The sequence below is a fragment of the Microtus pennsylvanicus genome, chromosome 2 (genome assembly GCF_037038515.1).
Source record: "Microtus pennsylvanicus isolate mMicPen1 chromosome 2, mMicPen1.hap1, whole genome shotgun sequence".
Lineage (NCBI taxonomy): Eukaryota > Metazoa > Chordata > Mammalia > Rodentia > Cricetidae > Microtus > Microtus pennsylvanicus.
Genome location: NC_134580.1, coordinates 46,951,042 through 46,968,118, shown reverse-complemented (window position 1 = coordinate 46,968,118; position 17,077 = coordinate 46,951,042). Strand labels below are relative to the sequence as shown.

Below are 17,077 nucleotides of genomic sequence, written 5' to 3'. Positions count from 1 at the left end.
TCTTGTCTGGGGTACGTGAGACCACTGGTCATATTATGGGCCAGGCAGGAGGCAGAGAGAGAGCAGCATACCGAGTAGAGTTACAAATCCTGAAGTTCCCCTGTTCCAGTTTGGTTTCTGTTGACCAAAAGCAGCATGGGCAGGAAAGGGTTTACCTGGCTTATACATCGCAATCACAGCCCATCACTGAGGGAAACCAGTGGGGGAAGTGTGGCTTGCTTCCCAAGGCTTACTTGGGCACCTTTCTTATACAACCCAGGACCATCTGTCCAGAAATGGCACCACCCCTAGTGGCTGGACTCTCCTATATCAATGGTCAGTCTAGAAAATGCCCCATAGATATGCTCTCAGGTCAATTTGATGGAGACAGCCCTCAGTTCTCTCTTCTCAGGTGGCTCCAGCTGGTGTCAAGTGACAAAAACTAACCAGCACTTATACCCTGCACCCAACAAGTGAATACTGTCACCAGCTGTACTTCACCTCCTAAATGTTCCACAGCCTTCCAAGACAGGGCCATCAGCTAGGGATTAAGTCTTTGAACGTGTGACCCTATGGAGAACCTTTCACAAGCCTTAAGATCCTCTTTATTCAGGATAAAGCTTCATGACCATCACGTGTTATAGATCTGTGATAAGTTGGCACATTAGTGTTCTTGACAGTATTCTAGGGTTGTGGCCATACCCTGATCCCCAACCCAACACACAACAGGTCAAATTCCATGGAAAACTAGACCTAGACATCAAATAGGTATCAAAATATAGTCTCTGGTATGGGTTAGCTGGTTTGAGAAAGATTAGTTTTAAGTACAGTTTAGACTGGGGTCCAGATTGGTTTTCAAATGCTTTCTTCTGAACCAGATAGGGTCGCCAACGTAGCTATAGGAAAGGGGGGTCCAGTTGCCTTGGCAGCTTGCCTCCACTTAACATTAGGACAGGGTGTAGGTGTTCATGGATGGGCAGACAACCGCCACTTCCAAAGGAATGATCCCAAGAAAGGAATGTGAGCCAACCACCATACTCTTCACTCTACAGAAAGTAACTGAGGAATATACTGGAGGCAGAAGGCTTAGGGTCTAAAGAAATGCAGAGAGCTGAAGTGGGCAGAAGTTTGAAGGTAGCTGTGCCGAGACAAAGAGAGAAGAGAGCTGTTTCTAATGTTGAGAAGCTACCTGCAGTGTAGCGTGGCTGAAACCGGATTGGTTCCTTGGCATTTAGGAGCATGGAGGCCAGGGCTCTGAGAAACTTGTAAAGATGCAGGATGGGAAAGATGTACCATTTCTCAGGGGCCCATGCAAGGGAAGGCTTTGGGATGGAAAGAGTAAAGCTCTGACTACACAGAATCTGTTTCTGTAGCTTCCTTGTATTCTAGCCTGCTCAGCCATGGGAGACGTGCTGATGCCTATGGGGGAGGAGGATGACCATTAAAGGAGGAGCAGGGGAGGAGGGAGTCGCAGACCCAGGCACTGAAAGGAGCTCTCTGCCCGAGGAAGAAGGCATTTATAGGAATCTTTGCTATTACGCAGCAGCATGAGTGGGGAGCAGGCAAGCAAGAAGCCCTCCTTTTCCTGGGGCGCCTCCCCCCTCCAATTACACCTTCCTGCCACTTTGCAATTAAACACTTGGGAAATACGTCTGATGAATTATGGGGGGCTGACTTCCCCGGCCTAGCTCTCTGTACCATGGCTCCAGATTATTCCAGTTGTCTTGGGATCTGAGAACTCACAAGAAGTGGAGTGCTCATTAGAGACCTTGGAGATGTGTATTAGACTCAGCTGACTTCTTGAAGGTGAAATATCTAGGCTCTTAATGGCCGTCAGTCAAGTTGTTACATTCGACTCTCATTATGATGAGTTTTGGGGCTGGAACGTGTAGAACAAGGGCCTTGAGGGCTGTGTTAAAAGCATGTCCATTTGCCTTGATTGTGCGCTTGAGATTCCACATCACAATAGGCCAGCATTAATTGGTTCTCTCTGGACTAAGAGTTGATATTCAATCTGTTCAGGTCATTAGTTGGTCATTATGGACCTTTTCTGAGCCCATAGCAGACTGGCTGTTTTCTCTTAAACCTGAGAATTATGCTCCTTCATGGCTGGACTGATCCCATGATTAAGATGCAAGGATAGTCAGTACTGTGGTCCATTCAAGTGATGGAGGTGAATGGAAGGGTGGAGAACTGAGTTAGAGATGCATCGTGAACAAGTGTGTGCATCAGGGATTCTGAATGCAATGGCTTTTCTCCTTTTGGTTAAGAACATTCTTTTAAATTTCCCTAACAGAAATAGAAAACGGAGTCAAAAAAAAATCCCTGCTATGCCAGCATGACGACCCAAGTTCAATCCCAGCACCCATGCAAAAAGATGGAGGTGGTGACGTGTGCTTATAATCCTCAGAAGGTGGAGATGGGACTCTGGGCTTCACTGGCCAGTCAGCCCAGTCTAATCGCAGAGCGCCAGCACCCAGTGAGACTCTGTCTCAAAAACAAAGTGGAAAAGTGAATAGCTCTTGAGGCATGACTCCCAAGGTTAGCCTCTGGCATGTGTACACACACGCACACACGTGCGCACACACACACACATACACACACACTCATGAGTGTCTCTCTGCATCTCCACTACTGGGATTACAAGTGCGTGCCACTATCCCTGACCTTATTTTGTGCCCACTGGGGCCCTGGGTACTAAATGTTGGTCTTTATGCTTGTAATGCAAGAACTTTATTGACTGGGCCATCTCTCCAGTTCTTAGATAATATTTTAAGTAGTGTTTGCTTATTGTCCATAGCATGCAGTTTGATAGCACATGTTTCCCATCCTTCCCCACCTCCCCTTCATCACCCCACACTCCTATTTGTCTCCTTTGTTCCACTAGACAGTTTAGACTCTACTTTCATGTTATATACACATACCTAAATGCATGCACCTTTATAAAGTCTAGGACTCAGAAGAGAAAGAAAAAATGCAGTTGTCATTTTAAGGCTGGATTAATTTGTTTATGATAAGATCATTTTCAGAAACTAGGACTTTTTCTAAGGTTTTTGGATAATCTTAGAATGCTGGAAACACTTTGTTTTTATTGTTGTTGTCTGTTTTGTTTTTGGAGCAGGGTCTCACTATGTAGCCCAGGCTGACACAGAACTTGGCATCCTCCTGCCTCAGTGCTGTAATTACAGATCTGTACCATCATGCTGACACTTGTTCTTAAGACAGACCTGATTGTATACCAATCCATTCTCTGGATAACAAGATTCTACAAAAAATATAATTACATTTAGTTTAACTTTTAAAGGTGTTGGAGATAAATTCACTGTTTAGCTTGGGATTTGTTTTTGTTCTTTTCCTATATTGGAGGCTATGGTTGAGAGTTTGGAAGATGGGATACCTGAGCAACTTGTATCCCTATGGCCACTTAGAAAGAGAGGAGGCAGCATAGACCTGTACAGGTCATACCAGTATTGGTCGTTTGGTCCAAGCTGCTACTATTCTGCACTGAAGATAGAAAAGCTGGTGCTGAAAGGGAACCTGGTGACTCAATTAAGAAACCATACAACCCTAATTTCGAGTAGTTTTCTAATTCTGGAGTCATAAAAAAGATATGAAATTAGCTACGTATAGATATGATTCTGACTCTCTTTAAATAGTTCATCAGGAGGTTCAGTAGAGTTGTCTGCATGACGAGCCAGTTTGGGAAGCAGAGGTAACTTAGAATTGCCCTCCAAAGACGAGCCTGGGGCTTGGAGGAGTTCTGTGATCACCATTAATGATATCATTAGAAAGTGACTAAAAAACCTTTAATGCCAGTCCAGCACCTCCTCCTTGGTGCCACACTAGCTGTGCCTGGCATTCTAGATGCTTTGCACCAAAGCTACAAGAAAATGGGCAGAAGCTAGTCTAATCCAGGCCGTGTTTAACATTCTTCTTGTTTGGACACAGATATCGGAGTCATGGTAGCTTTCACCCTGAGGAGACCAGGTTGGTATGGGTATGTCTGTGTGTCTCTTGACTCTTCCTGGGGTGGCCTGGGAGGCGCCATCAGAGATCCTGCACTGAAAGGTCTCATCTTCTTGGAGTTCCTTGTTAGCATGAGGGAAGCCATGATGGAGGCTTACCACATGGGTCCTTCTGATTTGGTAGCTAATTCCCATGTATTGACTAGACACCCCCAATTCTTCTTTAGGAGAAATGGTAACAGTAGTCCTTACTCCACGGTATGTTGTAGAGATATTAGGAGATCACATATGAAATGGTATTTCTGTCATTATATGTACAAAACTTAAAATTTCTGTCATCTTTTCATTGATACTATAGTAATTTGTAGCAAGTCTTCTTCCACTTTACAAACATACCTCCTATTTTAATGTCATTTTTAATTGAGTGAGAAATGTCTTTGTGTCATTTGGGGAATTGAAAACTCATCTAAGTACCCAGTCCCCAATTCTAGAGCCAGAGTCACACAGCTTCTCCCGAAGCCTCACCTTCCAGCACCGATCCTGTTTCTTCTGCTCTGTCCTCCAGTGCCACGACCAGTGGAGACCAGCATGCCACACTTCTTCCCTGCCCCTGGGTGACACAGGGTGGTGGAGGAGTGTTTCTCAGTTTTCACAGAGAAACTCTCTCGTGCCAGGAGCAGGCTTGATGACTGTCATACAGCTTCAGGCAGATGTGCTGTGTGCCTATCATTATGATAGGCGAGGAGCAAACTGTCTGAAGTGCCTGGGGCATTCCCAAAAGGCTTCTTTAGTTATTCTGCAGGGATTTGAGTTGTAGATAAGAGATTTTGAACTCCCCCCCCCCCCCATGCCCTGGGTTAAGTAAAACTTTCTGCAGGTAGTTCAAGACACCAGTATTGTTTCTGTATTTTTTTTTTTGAAGACACAAACCCTTAGGAGACTCCAATGGACAGCAGGGTCAAGAAGGGCAAGCGCTCGTTGTTACAAAAGAGAAGAGGTACCTGAGCCAAAGGATGAGTATCCCTCTCTTCTTCTGCCCTTCAGGGCATCTCTGGGAGAAACCGGGATGCCCAGCCGTTCATGGTGTGTGTGCTGGGTCTCTTTCCAGAGCCACTGTCATTGACTAGTAGCAACTTCCCTTTTGCAGATGGAAATAACTCAGCCTTGACAAGCAGCCAGTAGATACTGGCCAAGTTCCTGGGATATGAGGTTCTGTCTTCATGAGCCAATCATGACATTGAACTTTTGGGGAGCATATTTTGGTTCAGGGTTTGGAAAGTACCAGGTGTGGGTCCCCTGCTTGGTAGTTACCATTGAAAAGAAGGCTAATTAAAGCTTTTCCTGAGAATGCTTGCTTAAAATCCAGAAGGGGGAGGTCCCCCATGTATTTGCTCTCTGGAGCGATCCTAAGAGGACTTAGAACGACGACACTCCCTCCCAGAGGGCACTCCATGCCACTTCTCGTCTGCCAGGCCCTGCGTAAGCCCTCTGTTTACTTTGCTTCATCTTATTCCTTCCCGGTTGGGCAGGGAAGCAGGCACTCAACTGGGAAGCAGGCACCCTGGTTTATCTCATTACACAAAGGAGGAACCTGGGGCTCTGACTTTCCCAAGGAGGGAGGAGTCCAGTCCATGTCTGGGTGCTACCGAAGCCCATTCTTGGCATCTCAGTCTCAACAACCCCCAAATACCCTGGGTCAGAGTTCCATTGTGATGCTTGTCCTGGACACATGGTCCTTTAAGAGCATCCTTGGCTTGTAGGCCTCCAGGGAAGGGAACTCTCTCCATTTTGATCAAGTGCATTCCATTGCTCAGCATTAGCAAGCAGGTGCCTTAGTTCCTCACCTAAGTCTGAGAGATAAATAAGTACATCAATAAAATGGATCTTTGTTTCTTCTGTTGGTTGGTCTTAATACTATCTCTTAGAACAACAATAATAGCTATTAATAACAAAGGCTCATTGAGCAACTTATAGTTTATGTACTTTGATAACTACTTTTCATTTGTTACCTTGTTACCCAATGGGATCTTGAAGTTGGGAGAGCTCAGGGGCTGTCTGAGGTTGTGAAGACCCTACTGGGATGACAGACAGACAGGCTGACTATGGAGCAGGTAACCTTGACCATGGAACGCACCTCCTCATTGGTCCCACACTCAGAAGCACAGGGCAACCCAGGGTCTAGAAAGTGTACACTTGGGGGAGAGAGAAGTGGGGTTGCTTCCCTGTCCAGGGGACACTCTACAGCCCAAAGCAACATGTGTGAAATGAGAAGCCATAAGATCCTCTACTAGGCTCAGTTTTGGGGCACACACCATGCACCAGTTGAGCAATGTGCTTATGGCTTGGCCTCCATGGGTACCAGAGCTCCATGACCTTAGAATCAGTGTGAGGGCCTGGCTCTGGCCAAGTGATGGCTGCCAAGAGGACTGGGAGATTCAGGTTTCTCAGTAGTCACAGTGGACTGTGAGCCTAACCAGATCTCCAGGAGCTGTGTGGCCGGAGACACTGTTGCCACCCTCTCTGGCTGGAGACAATTGCTGCCATCAGCAAATGATGTCATTCCTGAAGAGTTTATCACAGCACCTGGCATGGGCAAGCCAGAAGACATGAGCAGTGCTGAGCTTGCATGATTAGAAACCCCAGCCCGCCCCAGTCGTGTGTAGTGGTTTCTGGACAAGGAGGATAACCTGGAGACTCATGAGGTCTTCTGACCCCCACTCTGGGTAGATGAGGGGGCTGACCAGCCAGTAAGACCTACCTCCTCTGTATGCTTTTTTTCTTCCAGCAGGGGTGATAATTCATTTCCATGACTGTATTGATGAGTTATTCTTCTCTGCAGGAAAGGAATGTTTGGACTGAAGCTGAAAAAGAAGAAGAAAGATAAAACGGAGAAGGGATTGGTCCTCACCAACAAGGGTGCCCAAGGTGAGGTGTGAGGTGGGGTGCTGCTCACTACCCAGGCTAAAGGGCCTCAGGTTGTGGATTCTATGTCTATGGCACAGGGAGCAGTAATCTGCCTGCTGACTCCCAGGTTCTCCTGAACACGATTGTGGGCCTCAGGGAAATCATCCCAAGGCCCAACATCATTGACAAACAGGGGTGGGGTAGACACCTGCTGGACCATGGAATGGGCCATCTGAGAAAGTGATGACAGGTTCAAGCTCAGTTTTTGCCTTCGGTTTTTACCGGATAAGTGGCTCAGGAGTTCCAAGTCTGCCATTATCAAATGAACAGGGCACGGTAACCAAGCTGACCCCACACCATCCTGGAGGGGATCAAGGACATTTTTCAAAACAAAAGTTAGGATTCTCAAAGTAAGATGAGAGAGTGCTTTTTGCACATTATCTCATTTAACGCCTCTTCCAGAGACAACAGAGAGAATACAAATCACGTGTGGCAAAGGCTATCTGTAGAATTGTCAGGCGGGGGTGACTGGGTGGAAACGTTAAGCCATTGTTAAGAAATTAAGAGGGCTTTCAAGAGGGCAACAGTAGTACCTAAACCAAGCAGGACAAGGGTCCTTCTGATGAGGGCTCTGTCTCTCTGCATAGAATGCCTATCAGGAAGCTTGTCCTGAGCACTGGGGAGCCTGCTGGGAAGCAGCTGCTTTGCAAGATCAGTCCAGGCTCCCCGACTTTCTGTGCTTCGAATGGGTCATTCCTTCTGCCAAGTGAGGACCAAGACTCCCATTGGGCAGACACTCAGCACTGATGAAATCAAACTGGATCTGCGGTTTCCAATTGGACAGGTCTGGGGTGACCGCCTAGTGACATCTACCTAGTGGCTTTGATAACACCCAGTTAAAGGCTGGCATTCTGGACCATACCTAGACCCACATGGTGCGGTGGATAGAACCCATCTTCACGCATCTGGAAGTATTTCACTGTCATCCTCCATAGCTGCCCTGTAGCCTGAAGCCCCACCTAACCACACTCTTTGCTCTGAGTAAAATTCAGTCTTAGAGAGAAAGCGATGGCCACTCATTCATCCTGAGATGTTGGTGGTCATGACCAAGAGTTACCCTTGGGTGGAAAGAAGGTACAGTATCTTTTCAGTGGCTACCGTGTCTAAAGCTTAATAGGAAGGCCAGGATGGAGGCTCAGTCATTAAACTCGCTACACAAGCATGGGGACCTGAGTTTGAACCTAAGAACCCACTTGGAAAAGCCACTAGGGTGGTGTGCAGTCCCAGTACTGGGGTGGTAGAGACAAACATATCCCCAGGGCTGACTGGGAACCGAGCCTTTCTCAATCAGTAAGGTCCAGGCCAGTGAGAGACCTTGTCTCAAAAGTCAAGATGTTGAATGACTAAAGAAGACATCAAAGTTGACCTCTGACCTCTACACACACACACACGTATACATGCATGCACACACACATACACACATTTATGCATGCACGCATGCATACATAACCTGTTTCTCCCACCCTAAGAACTTAAAAGAAATACTTGATTTTTCAATCAAATTGAAAAATATTCAATCAAATTGGTAATATGGATGGAAGATTTAAAAGGCTCTGGATCTTTTCCTGGTCCTTGAAATTAAGTCTTGGGGATACCAGTTGACTAAGAGATGTTCCCTTTCCCTCAGGACCTTATGGAATTTACACGTTTGACATATTTAATAAGTGTCTGTTACTTGACATGCATCGTTCATGACCGTGAGCAGTAGGTTGTGGTCTGTGTTTCAGAACGAAGGTGTCAGTGGGTGAGTGGCTTGTCCCGAATGAGTCCCACAGTCTGTAAGTAGAAAGGCTGACATGGAGCCTGGGCTTTCCTGACTGGTATGTGATGGCCTCTGATTGAGAGTAACCCCTTCCTCACCAGGAGGGAGGAGATTAGAGCAGTCAGTAACTGGCATGCCAGGGGAACTAGCCCTGTGACTAGTCCTTGTTTAGAGTCTTCAGCCCACAAAACAAACAGGGCAGACATCCATCAGCTCCTCCTAGAAAGTAAATGGTATCCATTCTGTTGGGAGGGGATGGCCATGTAAAGAAGGGACAAATATGGGTGTCAGAGCAGAATATTTGGTCCTTCCTTCTTGGTTTTTCTTGGGAAGCTAGGGTTTGTGGTGTGTGTATGTGTGTGTGTGTACTGTGAGGAATAAATCTCATGGATAAAGAGCAGGTTGTCTCAAAATTAAGTCAGAAGGAACAGAGAATGTACCGGTGATAGGGCCCGGTTTTCAGGAGGAGCTGGTGGAAGCCAGGTGGAAGAAAATATCCACCCTGAAATGGGTGTGAACTTCAGATTGTTTACTAAGTAGGATGGGAAGCCACTGGGAGGAGTTAAGAGAAGTCACATGCTATCCTTCCTTTTTGTTTTGTGAAGATCACCTCCTGCTAGAGAAGCGCAGCTGGTGACTTTTCCACCTTAAGGTCTCTGGGGTCTCTCACCCCATGGCCCAGGGGCCCGCGGTCTGTTAGATGCCTCTCTAGCATCTAAGCTTGCACATTCTCTTGCTTTTTTGAAGTACTTAAGGGTGCTCACTGCACATTTGCCCCTATGCCAGCAGGTCTACATCCGTAAGACTCGGTAGTGTTCTCTGATTCAAGGTTGCTGGGCATAGTTGTCTGGCTAAAATCAGAACCCAAACCTGCTGAAGCTGGAGAATACATTAGAAATAATTCAGTTGATGATGTATTTATAGCTGAGTCTCATCAGCCCTGGGAACAGCAACTGGGCTGTCGGAACAGGGTCGAGGTAATGCCCTGTGGAAGGCTTCATCTCTGCCCTACAAAATGACACCCAGAAGTCTGGGAACAAATGAGCATTTGGCATAAACTGTCATCTTGAGGCCTTTCCCTTCATCATCTCTACTGCTTTGATTCATGGAGTGATGCCTGGAAGACAAGATTATTTAAACATCACACACACACACATGAAGGAGGGTGAGAGAGGGAAAGAAAGAGACATACAATTACAAATACAAAATACAATTACATCTATAAAAAAGATTCTGAGTCCTTTAAAATGTTTTAGAGATACTTTCCTTCCTCAGTTTTCATTTCACTGAAGGAAAAAAAAAAACAATCAGGAATTTTTCATGACTCATGTAAGCCACCCTCCTTGGGCGGTGGCAGTCACAGGGTGGGGACATGTTTAGTTTATCTTCCTAATGACTCTCTGGTGTAGTAGGCACCAGCCTCCCTTAAATATAGAAGCAAGAGAAGGTAAGTGACATGTTTGTGTGCAGGGACTTTGATCATCACCTGGGGAACTGAAATAGTATTGACATCTAGGCAATGTTCTGATGAATTAAACCAGAATCTGGGTTAGAGGGGAAGAATCTAAGGATACGACTGCCATCCATCCACTCCGGGCTTATAACTTTGTTTCCTCCAGCTTCCTAGAAAGCTGTCCTTTCTAGAGTAGGTAATGTGGTAACTGAAAACAACACACATTTATTCTTTCCCAGTTATGAAGACTGGGTGCCTGAACTCAGCATCCCTGGGTCAAAAATCTCAAGAACTTTTCTTCCTCCCTCCTTCCTCTGTTCAGTCAGGGTTCTATCACTGTGACAAACCCCTGAGGAGATCATCTGATAAGTGAGTAACAACAACAAATATAATAATAATAATAAAAAGGAGCATGTGACTGTTCCTAGGCAGAGGCAGAGACGTCTGGGAGGGTCCAGAGTGAACATGACCTTGAGGAGAATGGGGGAGGGGAGAGTCAGGAGGCCAGGAGGGTGAAGGGTAAGAAGAACCAGCATAGCCAAAGTGGCTGGATTGTACAGGGCAGAGCTGCTGGGAAAGGGCAGCCCAGCCCCTGGGTTGGAGAGTTCAGGGTAGGGATCCAGATATGCCAGTCTATCATACCCCATAACGTCTAGGGACTGAGGGATTCTGAGAGAAATTTCAAAGCCAGGTCTGCTTTGAAATGTTTAATAGGCACCCCAGTTAGCCCTTTGTTCTGGGTTTTAGACCTAATAAATAGGGAGGAAAAGTGTATTTTTAACTCATGGTTTCTGTTCATGGTTGCTTGGTCCTGTTGTTTCAGACCAAATATGATAGGGAATTCATGCTAGAGCAAAGGCTGGGAAAGGTGGGGGGAGACTTATGCCAGGGTCCCAATTTCCACTGCATAGACATACCGCTGGTGACGTAACTCCCTTTCACTAGGCCCCACACTTGATAGGTCTCCCCCTTCCCTCTTGTGGCATAATTTGACCACCAGACTGTCAACACTTGGCCTGGGGAGCTGGCGGGTGAAGTTGTGCTGTTCCTCACTTTGTGATATTGGTTAGTCTAATATTTGCCCCCAGGGTCACACAGCTGTCTTTAGAATCTCCCTTCATCCCCTCTGGTGAGGATAGATGTGAATGCAATAAGACCCAGCTGCTCATCCAGCCTAATCTCCGTGGTCCCGCCCTGCTCTGTTTTCACTACAGGGGTATCATTTGCAGTGTCCAAGTACGAGGCCCCACCATTACACAACACATGTGTCATTCAAACCTGGCCAGCACACCCAGGAATGACACTCACTTGGGATCCTGCCTTCAGTTTCCTGACTGTTTCATTTCCTTTGGGAATTATCTGGTCAAGGTCTTGGATAGATTCCCTTAATTTGTAAATTTGTTTGAACCTTCTATTTGTTCTTATATATGAACACGCACACGTACACACATACACACACACGTACACACACTTATGTGTCTGCTTGCCTGGTTTTTCTGTCAATACACTGTCAAATTCAATAACAGCCACTGCTACAGGGCCTCCCACGGTGGTAGGCGCAAAGTGGAGGCTTGCTCGCCACCTCACCTTGATTTAACAAGATTCTCTTCCTTCCTTTGTGTCTACAGATGGTCAGAGTGACTCCGAAGCGCTGCAGGAAGGACCTTCTCACCAGGAAGGACCAGAAGGAGATGCGATTCATGGTGACACTTCCATCATTCCTGGCCCCTCGGCTCCTCCAAAGAGGAGGTACGGTGTTATTACAGGTGGTCAGTGCACCCCCTTTGCACCTGGGTGTTCCAGGCTTTCAGAGAATTAGAAAGGAGACACAGTTACTGTCCACCAGGAGCCAAAGGTCTAAAGCAGGAAGAGAGTTCTGTGTCCACTCAGCTTCTCTCTGAGTGCCAACTTTCAGCGGAATTCTGGTCCCACTAGCCTCAGACTTTAGATGACTCTAGTTCCATTTCTGGGAGCTCAGGAAAAAGCACAAGAGCAGAAGGCAGGTTTGGGAGCTGACCCATAACCTTCTCTTTAGTTCGCAGTGATCCTAATTACCTTGGTTTTGTGTTTCTCCCAAAGAGAAGGTGTTTCTTAAATTACCAGAGGGGAGTCAGAAGAAACTGGCTTCTGCATGCTGTACCAGCTGGCTGGGATTGTGAAACTAAACCAAAGCTTAATCAGTGGCTTAATAGAAGTCTTTATTACGGTCCTTGTGTCTGTGGGTCTGTTAGGTGGTTCTAATGGCCCCGCAGAGTTGTCAAATTCACATGTGTGTAGTCACTTGGCAGCTTAGTGATTCTAGCTCAGGGCTGGTGGCAGGCTGATCTAGTGCCAGGACCACTGCACTCATCGCAGGGCAGAGAGCTTGCTCCAGTGCTGGCCACAGCAGGGCTGAGGACAGTGGGAGCATGTGAGGTCTCTTGAGACTTAGGCTCAGAGCTGGCAGAGGCCATTTCAGATGCACTGAGTTGACCAATGCAAGTTATAGGGACAGTCTGTGTTGGAGCAGGATGGGACAATAAGGTGCAGATCCAGGAGAGAAGCTAGTAACTGGGGTCACTGGTGTTTTCTGTCTGTGGTTTATGTTGTCATCTGATGAGGGGGCCTCAGGCCCTTCCATTCTCTTTCCATGCAGATGAGTTACTAACAGTAATACAAATTGGTACCTCTCTGGGTGGGAGACCCTGAACTGGTGTTTCATGGTATATGTAGGGGAAGGTTAAAAGGAAGCAGGAGATGGGTTTAGGGATAGGACAAACCCAGAGGTGCCACTGAGAAGCAGACATGACATTTTTGTGTGCACACTGTCACACCTCTCTCTCTACACTGCACCTTGACAACTGCCAGTGCTCTCCCTGTGGCCTCTGAGCAGGCTCTTCAGCTATTCCTGAGTATCTTCCATGGTGTCCCAGGTTGTTTACAGAAGAGAGGAGAGCAGACGGAGAAGCCAGGAGCAATGGCCTATTCTTCCTCCTTGATCAGAGCATTCCCCATGGACTGAAATTCTGCCCCCCCCCATGAATAGTAGTTCAGACCCCACCTCTGTACTTAGGTCTTTCTTGCTCACAGAGCTCTGGGGAATTTCTTCTCTACAGCTCTTCTGTCACACACATACCCCCACGGGACATTTTACACTTACAATCTAGATCTTTCCTTATAAGCCTTGGCTCTCTTTCCCCTGGAGAGATTGCTAGCTCTACAAGGGCAGAGATGATGGCCTACTAGTCTTTATTTTACTCTTAACCAAGCCTAGCACAAGGTTTCAAATTATGAGTAATTGGATTGAATTTGCCATTCGATTGATGAACATGTGAACAATATATATGCTTTCTTCACCATCAGCCCCTGGAGGAATTATTATTTCAGATAAGGAGATTAAAGCAAAAGCCTAAAATTGAGAAGAATAAATATTCTAACTCAGACCAATCTGATCCCAAAGTCTTGAGAATGTTTTTCACAGCTTACAGCATCTTCTATTGGGCTGAATTGCAGTCAGCAGGCATGGGGTGAATGAAGGCAGGAAAACGAAGTCACTGTTGGAAGCCAGAAGAGCAAAATTCAATCAAACACACCCCAGTTCATTTCCCACCCATTGCTGCTTCTGTGGCAACAAGGATCCTTCTCTGCCCATGATTATCCAATAGCTAAGTGCCCAGGTGTTGCGCATCTATTTTCAATTACCTGAGCCCGTCCAGATAAATGGATTCCCTGGGACTGAGCAACTCAGTGAGATGGCATTTTGGTCATCCCTTCCAATTTTCTTCTTTCCCAATCCTTTCAAAAGCAATCACAACACTCACAATTTTTATATCATCTAGAAGGGATGAAGATCTCCTGGGTCTGAAACCAGTCAGGCGAAGGGCAGATCCTTACTTCGACCCATCTTTGCCTCTGACTTTCTGAGGAATCCTTATTTCTATAAAGGTTATAACGCAAACAGCATAGAAAACCTTACATATAAAAAATGCTAGCGTTTACCAGAATTCCTGCTAGACACTAGGTTAAATGCCTGCATACATACTATTTCATTCTAGCAATTGCCTTGTGGTATAAATGATATTAATAGCCTCACTACTAGGACAGGGAAACTGAGTCATAGGAATCTTAAGTCTCTTGCCTACTTATATTTATTTCCCAGGAGATGTAGAGACTCTGTGATAGTGTGTAAGTGAAGGCACTTAGAAACTCTTGGGAAAATGTTACCGTGGCTTACACGTCTGAAGGATGTTCTTACTTGAGATATATTAATTTGCTGTTACATTGTTTATTTTTATTTCATACTTGCATACAATATTATCAACAAATATAAAACAATATATTAAACTTTACTTTAATAGAGCAAAGCTGCTGACTAAGATCCATGATGGGGAGGTCAAATCTCAAAACTATCAAGTAAGTGAGTGGCTCATCCTACCCAGCACCACCCAGTTCCCCTCATGAGAATGAAGGGCAATGACCAAAGGCACATGGATGCTGCTCTGTGTTCTAGATCACAGTCACCATCACTGAGGCCCGCCAGCTGGTGGGCGAGAACATCGACCCAGTTGTGACCATTGAGATCGGGGATGAGAAAAAGCAAAGTACGGTGAAGGAAGGCACCAACAGCCCATTTTATAACGAAGTAAGTCACAGAGCATCCTCTAGACCCGCATCCCTTCGCTGACATCAAAGGGTTCCTCCGCCAAATAGGAAATCAGAGCCCCTCAGCGTTCCTTCCCGGTCTCTCATCAAAATTCACATCACAATCTGAGCTCTTTCCACCCACATCCCTAAGGTGCTGATAACAAGACAGTAAACAGGACCAGCGCTTTCTTCTTATTATTATTATGAGCTTATTACCGTTCTTCATAAGCCTTGAGATTACATCCAGTGAATCTCGAATGCCGGTTAGAGAGACGGCACGGGAACGACACTGAAAATCGAATTACTGAATCTGAAATAAGTATACTTTGTTGGAAAGCAAAACACTTCTGTTTTTCTAAGATGTATAGAAATTTTAAAAGAAGACTCCCAAAGAGAGAAGTTTCTAAATAGTCTCTTTGTAATAAAATATTATTTTGTAAAAATATGACAGATTATACAATAATATAGGGTAGAAAACCTCATTTCCCTCTACCTTTTGAATCCTAAAGACCTAGATTTCATCTGTGGGAAGATCCATTTTCACGATACTCCAGAATCTTCCAGAGAGTTCCCAAGCACACATAGGAATACAAATCAAAGCCCCAATGGCAGCACTCGGTACCACTGTCCTAGGCCTTGTTCTTGTTACAAAACAACGGGCTTTGGGGTATCACACAGGTCAAGCTCACTTCTGACTAGGGAATTTTCCATTGCTTTTATATGCCGTAATTTACTGACTGTTTAGTCTCTCATCTACGGATACTAAAACTTTGCGCCTTTGGCTAGTACTTACAATGTATTTATATGGTCTAACTGACGACACAGGGCATAAACGTTTAAACTTGAATCTCATCAAATTGCCTGACAACATGCATTACCAAAAGAAGTGTTGCGGAGACATTACCACCCTAGCGGTAATCTACAAGGAAGGCAGGGACAGTGTGGATAATGACATTAACTGAAAAGCCTCCAAATCACATGGGAGCTGCTAATTCCTTTCCTCGTCATCATTATTGTCCCCGAGCCTTCCAGATGTCTCCCATCCCCACTCTTCCCTCATCTCTTTGGCACAGATGTGATATTAGAGAACATGTATGCAAATTCTCTAAAACTGCAAAGCCCCATTTACTTGTCAAAGGTTATAATTATGCCTGCAAGTCTTGGCTCTAAATGATATTAAATTGAGCCCAAGGGTAGCAAGTAGGAAACCAAGAAAAAGAACAGAAGGCAAGCCAAGGACATTTATCACAACTTTTCACCTTTAAGGCAGAGGCCATCGGGGGTTGAAGAAGGAAGTGGGGTTGTGAATATTTGCTAGTTAGAAAAGCAGGTGCAGACATAGAAGTCTGTAAGGCATTAGAGAGCGTAACAATGTAACTGAGCCAAAGGCAACAAATATTAGAATGGATTTATCAGCCCAACGGATTCCCTCAGAGAGCCATCCTGATCAGACTGAAGAATTTCACTACAGTGACATTTCCATGTAAATTTGAGTTACAAACATTTTTTTAAATAGCAAAATAAGTACTAAGTATAGTGTGTGTGGATATTATATATGAAAAATTTCTTTAAAGATTATACCTGTTTTCTTATTAAAGAACATATAATCAAGATCATCCCTAAATTTATTTATTTATTTATTGAAGGTGAGAATTCTTTTATTTATTTAAAAAGAAAACAATCTTTTTTCATTATACATACCAATCCAAGTTCCCACTCCCTCCCCTCCTCCCATTCCTTCCACCTATCCTCCCACCCCACCCCCACCCACTCCTCAGAGAGGGTAAAGCACATTGCTTTGGGGAAGGTCCAAGGCCCTCCCTCCTACTATAGCTAGGTTGAGCAAGGTATCTGTCCAAAGAGAATAGGTTCCCAAAAAGCCAGTACAAGCAGTAAGGGTAAGTCCTGGTGCCACTGCCCCTCAGTCTGCCCCAGCCATGCAACTGTCAACCACATTCTGAGGGACTAGTTTGCTCCTATGCTTGTTCCTTTCCAGTCTGGCTGGAGTTGGAGAGCCCCCATTAGCTCAGGTAGACTGTCTCAGTGGGTGAACCCATCATGGTCTTGACCTCTTTGCTCATATTCTCATTCCTTCCACTCTTCAACTGGACTTTGGGAGCTCAGTCGCGAGGCAAGAATTTATGGTGGGGCCACACCTCGGCCCCAGCGACTACGATTTTGAAGATCTCCTAGTACAGCAATGGCAGTTTATTTTGTTTTTCTATTTTACTCCAGGAAAGAAAGGTGTTGTCAATTTTTTTCTTCTCCCTGGTATGTTCATCCATAATTTATCATTCTTTTATATCTCTTTTATATATTTGCCTCAAAGCA

At 45.4% G+C, this 17,077-nt stretch overlaps 1 protein-coding gene across 1 annotated transcript in view; it reads left to right on the top strand.

Annotated features, from left to right (window-relative positions):
• The window catches only part of Fer1l6 (fer-1 like family member 6), a 141,333-nt gene that overhangs the window by 21,864 nt on the left and 102,392 nt on the right, over nt 1–17,077 (top strand). Inside the window, exons 2-7 of the mRNA XM_075960973.1 lie at nt 3,928–3,966; nt 4,867–4,941; nt 6,784–6,869; nt 11,752–11,872; nt 14,461–14,515; nt 14,613–14,744. Coding sequence (XP_075817088.1) covers nt 3,928–3,966; nt 4,867–4,941; nt 6,784–6,869; nt 11,752–11,872; nt 14,461–14,515; nt 14,613–14,744 — 508 coding nt within the window. The remainder of the gene's footprint in view (nt 1–3,927; nt 3,967–4,866; nt 4,942–6,783; nt 6,870–11,751; nt 11,873–14,460; nt 14,516–14,612; nt 14,745–17,077) is intronic.